Below are 6,000 nucleotides of genomic sequence, written 5' to 3' on the forward strand. Positions count from 1 at the left end.
AGCAGGAGAAGAGACAAGGAGAGAGAAGGGGAGAGGTGGTTGGAGAGAGAGAGAGAGAGAGAGAGAGAGAGAGAGAGAGGGAGAGAGAGAGAGAGAGAGAGAGAGAGAGAGAGAGAGAGAGAGAGAGAGAGAGAGAGCATGCACGCCAAAGTTAAACTGCAGGGGTAAAAAAAAAAAATTAAAAGTGTCAGGCAGGCCGGCCACGAGTGAGCTAATGCGGAGCAAGACAGTTGAGACGACCGGCTGGACGATTATTGAACCTCCAGGAACCAATAGTTTCTCTCTCTCTCTCTCTCTCTCTCTCTCTCTCTCTCTCTCTCTCAAAATCTCAATCTTTTTTTCTCTCTCTCTCTCCAGAGCATTTGGGAAGGAGCGTGCAACGCAGAGCCGACGTCAGCTGCAGCCCACAGCTTTAAAGACAAACGGTGTTGTGTTCATGCGTGTAGAGACAGAAAAGTTGATGGTTTTGTTACACTAAAGAAAAAGAAAGGGAAAGGAAAGAAAAAGAAAAAAAGGAAAGAACTGAACTTGAATTTGTTCTTACCTACAACTTGAATAAGTTACAATGCGATAAATAGAAGTAAAACACATCGATCAGGATCTAGTGACGTGATGAGAAGTTGTGACTTGTTGACTTGTTGACTTCAGTCCCTTTTAAACTGCTCTCTCACAGGCAGGAATGTAAAAATGATTTTTCAAACAAAAATATGTTTCAGAATGAAAAATAAAGTTCACTCAAACAGGCAGGTTGACACCAAGGAGGTTCCGAGAGGAACGAAATACATTTAAAACAGAAATAATAAGATTTCAATCTGTGTTGATACCATGTGAGCAAATCCATTAAATTGTGTTCTTTTTTTTAACCATAACTTTAGAATATTATAATTTACTACACGCCAGGTCTCACAATCTAGTTTTGTTGTCTTTCTTGTTCAGCATCAGTTTTTCTTTTGTGCATCATCATGTGATTTATTACAGTTTCAACAGCAAAACTGCACCAATTTAATAGAAACAAACATCATGTTGCCATCTTTTCTGATTATTCACCAGAAAAAGAAAAAGAAACTTTAAAAAGTGGAATTTTGGATCAAAAAAAGTCAAAGTTCATTTCACCGTGTAGGATACACGCTGTCTTTTCCTACACTTTAACCCAACAATCATCTCGTCGCCATGTTTCTTTAGAGTTCACAGCCTTAATTGCTCTTTAGCATATTCACAATTAGGGCTCATCACTGTCAGAAAACCTCTAGGACCTGTTGGAGCGCCCCAGAAAACGTTTGGAGTCATTTCACCGTGTTTATCAAGCAGTTACATAATGCTTTCTGTCCTCGACAGACAATAGTACATCCTTGTGCCATTCGATGGGTGTTTATGAGAAAAGAAAATTAAAATTTAAAAAAAAATCCTAAGAACAGTAGTTTCAAAATGTCATTATGTCCCAGGTCCAGGATGAGCAACGCTGCCATGTCCATCTTGTAACTCTAGAGGGTGCCACAACCTAAAACTCTCAAATAAGAAGGAAAGAGCTGGAAATTCAACCAGGAAGGAGAAATAATCTTGAAACAGAAATGTGGATCTTTGATTCTGCTGCGTGCTGAGAAAATAAATGAGATTCCTGTTAAATTAGATGTCAGCAGCGACCTTGGGAACACAATACATAATACATACAATGTACATTGCAAGGTCGTTTCGGGTCAGCGGAATGCTACAAACACAGCGGCCATGCAAATAAGCAAAGGTCAGAGGGGGGGGGGGGGGTGATGGGTGGAGGGGGGGGGGGGAGGAGGGAGGGTGCTGGCGTCGGCCTAACAGTCACAGATATGTTGATGATGCTGTAAATCCAGCTCAGAGGGCACAGAGGAGGCCGTAAACACACACGCGGGCCAACAGTTGGACGGTAGTGTCTTGATGACAGCAGCGCATGTTCAGGCTACTTAGATGTGCACCGCTGGCTAAAAGAACGCTTGTCCCCAGTGAGGAGAAAAAAAACCACCTCATTATTTCATATTCATGATATACATCATTATTATATTTAATGCAAAGACCTGCCAACACATGGACAGGTGGGGTTAAAATAGAAGCATTGACTTGATTTCAGCGCTTAATTAATTCATTTTTGAAGTATTGTAATGTGACCTTGGGTGCTTTGTGAGTTGCCTGAATTAAATTTATAATCGTCCTAATTGTTATTATAATTACAATATTTAATTTACTTTGATTTTATTGTATTATTCTTGTGAGCATGAAGAGTAACAGGAAGCTCATGATTGACTGAATCAGATCTCAGGTCACTTATAAAGTTTTGACTTCGTAAAGACTCGGAGGTTGACAATAAAGGTTCATATTCAAAAATCACCCCCCCCCCAAAAAAAAAAAGTGGAAAACTTCCGAGATGTCCGGTTAAACTGAGCACATTTGGGAAAAGCATTTCATAGTTAAATAGGTGCGATAGTCACGTGATCTGACTGCTTGTCAGTTTACATCCACAGACCCCCAATGACTGATTAATTCCTATGATCGAATGGGACCAGAAGGATTTATTTTCTATGGTTCAGGGACAGTTTTCAGTTGATTTTTTTTTAAATGCATTTCATACGTTATCATCAAATTGTACACGAGGCTGGTGATCCTCTCGCTGTTCATGCACCTCGTCGCACATTTCACACAAATACTGGATATTGTGGCTGTATGAAAAAATAGAGCTTTACTCATGAACGTAACACTTGAGATAAACAGCGTTACCGTTACGTGGACAACCACGCGCTGCTCGCTGTTATGGATGACTGATTATTGCATGCCACCCCCCCCCCCAAAAAAAATAAAAAAATAGAAATTAACATTATTTATTGAGATAATTGGAAATTAGAGTCTTCCTCGATGTCGGATGAAATAAATTCCAAAGTCTTTAGGCTGCTTGGAAAAACTGCTATTCATCTCACACACGGGTGAAATAGTGCTCAGTACCGATTTCCACGTTCAGCTACAAAAGCCTGAGCAAAAATAGACAAAAAAGCTGATTCGAAGGAGCAGGCGCGGTGAAAATCAACCTACCCCGGTAGTAACCATGTGCTGAAACGTCTAAAAGCATTGACATATTCTGCGAAAGCTCAAGCAGCCCGTGTTGCTAAAACCAGCATCCCTGCAAATCTGATGGCTGCCAAAAACCTGGTGCCAAATGGCAAGTGTGCAAACTTGAGGTTGGGAGCTCAATTTTGACACCAGAACACGATGTCATGGATAAAGTGTCAGAGTAAAAATAACGACAGTGGAAGATGATTTTTGTTGTTTCTTTTCATAGGGAGACCTGCTGCGGAACACAAGATGGCAGAATACGTCTTGATGTATGTCTTCACTGGGTGGAGAACCCAAAAACATTCCTGAATCAGGATTTCATGCAGAAAAGTAGAATGGGAAAAGAGGAGAAAAAAAAGGCTGAAAGAGGAAGAAAAAGGTCAAATTTGTATACATAGAGTCAAGACCGCGGGTGTGTTCCGAACCAAAAGTGCGAGGTTGCTGCCGTGCACAAACCAAAGAAAGAGGGGATTTAACTGACCAGGGCACGGAGGGGTGGGACGGAGTGAGGGGAAAAAAGAAGTGCTGTGTGTACTTGTTTACAAAGAGCTTCTTTACCTTTTTTGGGGAGAAAAAAAGAGAAGTGCACCAAGAAGAAACGTGGGTCAGCGAGGAATGGCACAGCTACTAAAACACCGAAATGTACTTCATGGTTTACACAACGTGGAGAGTTTAGCACAAGAGCGTAAAGGCCCCTGATAAAGTGATGCAGTGGGTCTCTTTTTAATCTCTGTTTCATTCCCTCTGTTTATGCAGAAAAAGAGAATAATCCAGGTTTTGGTAAAACAGATAAGTAGCATTATCAGTTTAGAGCAGACAGAGAAAAACACAGAGTCGTATCATGTTGTCATTTAACCCAAATGAGAATGACTTTGAATGAGATTACGTAAAATAAGAAACCGTAATCCAGCCTTGCTGCCTGATTGCAAAATGGAGAGAGCACAAGCCATAACGTCAGATTACGATCATGCAGCTGCCGTGTCTTACAAGACAAACGTGACTTTATGATCAGGTCACAACAATCGTCATGTGCAATGTCACCTAATGAGATGACCTCAGAGTCGGTCTCAGAACAAATCTAAAGTGGGGTGAGGGGCATTAGGGTTGGGGGGGTGCACAAACTGCTGCTGAGGAGGTCAATCTGCAAAGTAAAGGCTCGGTGGTGGTAGGTGTTAACAACTAACGCAGATTTCAAAACATCCTGCACACGCGCACCCACACACACACACACACACACATCCTTGTGAGGACTTGCTTTGACGTAATACATTCCCTAGCCCCTCACCCCGAACCTGACCATCTCAGCTGAGTGCTTGACCCTAACCTTGACCCTAAACCTAACCAGAACCTGATTCTAATCTCAACTCTAAAACCAAGTCTTGACCTTCAAATGGCCCTTCGAAGATGTGAGCAGCTACATTGTCCTCACTTTCCAAAAATGTCCTCACTCTGTTGGTTAAATACGTTTTCTAGTCCTTAATATGTAGCAAGTACAAGAACACACACACACACAACCAATAAGCAAATGACTTCCTCTGATACAACCAACATGGTATTTACTCCATTTTTTTTGGGGGGGGGGGGGGGGTATTTTAGTCGTCTTTGGTTTGTAATTTGTTTATGTGGTCCCAACTAATAATAGAGGACAACCCTAAATAAAGAGAATAGTATAGTGGACACTTCCATTTCCCTGAGTAGGGTTAAGAAGTGTGTAATGGGTTTAAGAAAAGCGAAAGTCAGGTTTAACGGAGATTAGCCGACAACGGAAGTCAGGAGTACTTTGCAAACTCAGGGTACAGACGGGACAATGAAAGAGGAGATTATCCTGCTTCAGGAAGGACTCTCTGTCTCTTATCAAAATGTATGTAGAGTGTTACCTGATTTAACTGTCAAACTCCTGGTTGGGGGGGGGGGGGGCTGTGCTTGTACATATTATATTCATCTTATTTAGGATAGGCGATATATTTTCTAATACCACCATTAATTGTTGGCAGAGTAGAGAGCTGGGGGTTCAGGCCACCCTGCATGGGAGCAGCAGTGCATTCGTCTTCCCGAAAATAGTGGAGAGGCAGCACTTTGGTGGGAATCAGCTGACGGCTCAGAGGAAAGCTCTGGCAGGGAGACTAAAGCTCGACAATGTCAATAATAATACAGTATGAACCTCACATACAGCATGAACCTCGTATATACAGTATGAACCCCATATACTTCATGCAAGTTGTATTGCTTTAATCGTTTTTGACACACTTGAGATGTTTTTCTGTTGTTGATTGCCAGTGCTGGGTCGCTGGAGGGTGCATGCCGGGTGAAGCCGCATCGCGCTGCAGCGAGTATATGAGCTGGATGGACTTTCCTCCGCACCCGACCGTCACATTTAATGCATGCAATATATATGAATTTGTTTTTTTTTAAGTTAGGAGTGCCCCTCTTACAGGAAGCACACATATGCCAACTAAACAAACGCTTACAGTACATATGAACACGTGGAGGCTTCTTACCGGCGTTTTTATCACCCATTTCTCCTTACGGTGCAGAAGTTACAGACTGAAGGACCGGAGGCTTGGAGGGACGAGCTTCCTCTGTTGGGACAGCGGAGCAGTGGCGATGACACACAGCGGAGTTGTTTCCTTCAAGTCATAAACTGCAAAATGATCCTCGCTCGGGACCCCTGATGATGGATGCAGCTGCGCGTCTGCTTCGACTCCAGTTCCTGTCTGAAGTGGACTGACTGAGGGCTCAGGTGAAGAGTCAGTGCGTGTGTGTGTGTGTGTGTGTGTGTGTGTGTGTGTGTGTGTGTGTGTGTGTGTGTGTGTTTGCAGGGGTTATTGAATGCTGGGTGTGCATTCTCGAGAACAGTGTGGAAATGTCAGGGGAGGGTTTTGTAATTTTCAACGTGCCTTCCTACAGCAGTGCAGCCTTACAGTTCAT

General features: G+C 42.7%; 1 protein-coding gene across 1 annotated transcript in view; it reads right to left on the reverse strand.

Moving 5' to 3' along the window:
• fgf12a (fibroblast growth factor 12a) overlaps positions 1–5,754 on the reverse strand; it is a 40,601-nt gene extending 34,847 nt beyond the window's left edge. Inside the window, exon 1 of the mRNA XM_086203604.1 lies at positions 5,571–5,754. Within this exon, the coding sequence (XP_086059730.1) occupies positions 5,571–5,589 (19 nt within the window). The 5' untranslated portion in view covers positions 5,590–5,754. The remainder of the gene's footprint in view (positions 1–5,570) is intronic.
• Positions 5,755–6,000: the final 246 nt, after the last annotated feature.

Source organism: Aulostomus chinensis, chromosome 5 (genome assembly GCF_037954235.1).
Source record: "Aulostomus chinensis isolate RoL2024-O1b breed Wild chromosome 5, RoL_Achi_v1.0, whole genome shotgun sequence".
NCBI classification, from domain to species: Eukaryota; Metazoa; Chordata; class Actinopteri; order Syngnathiformes; family Aulostomidae; genus Aulostomus; species Aulostomus chinensis.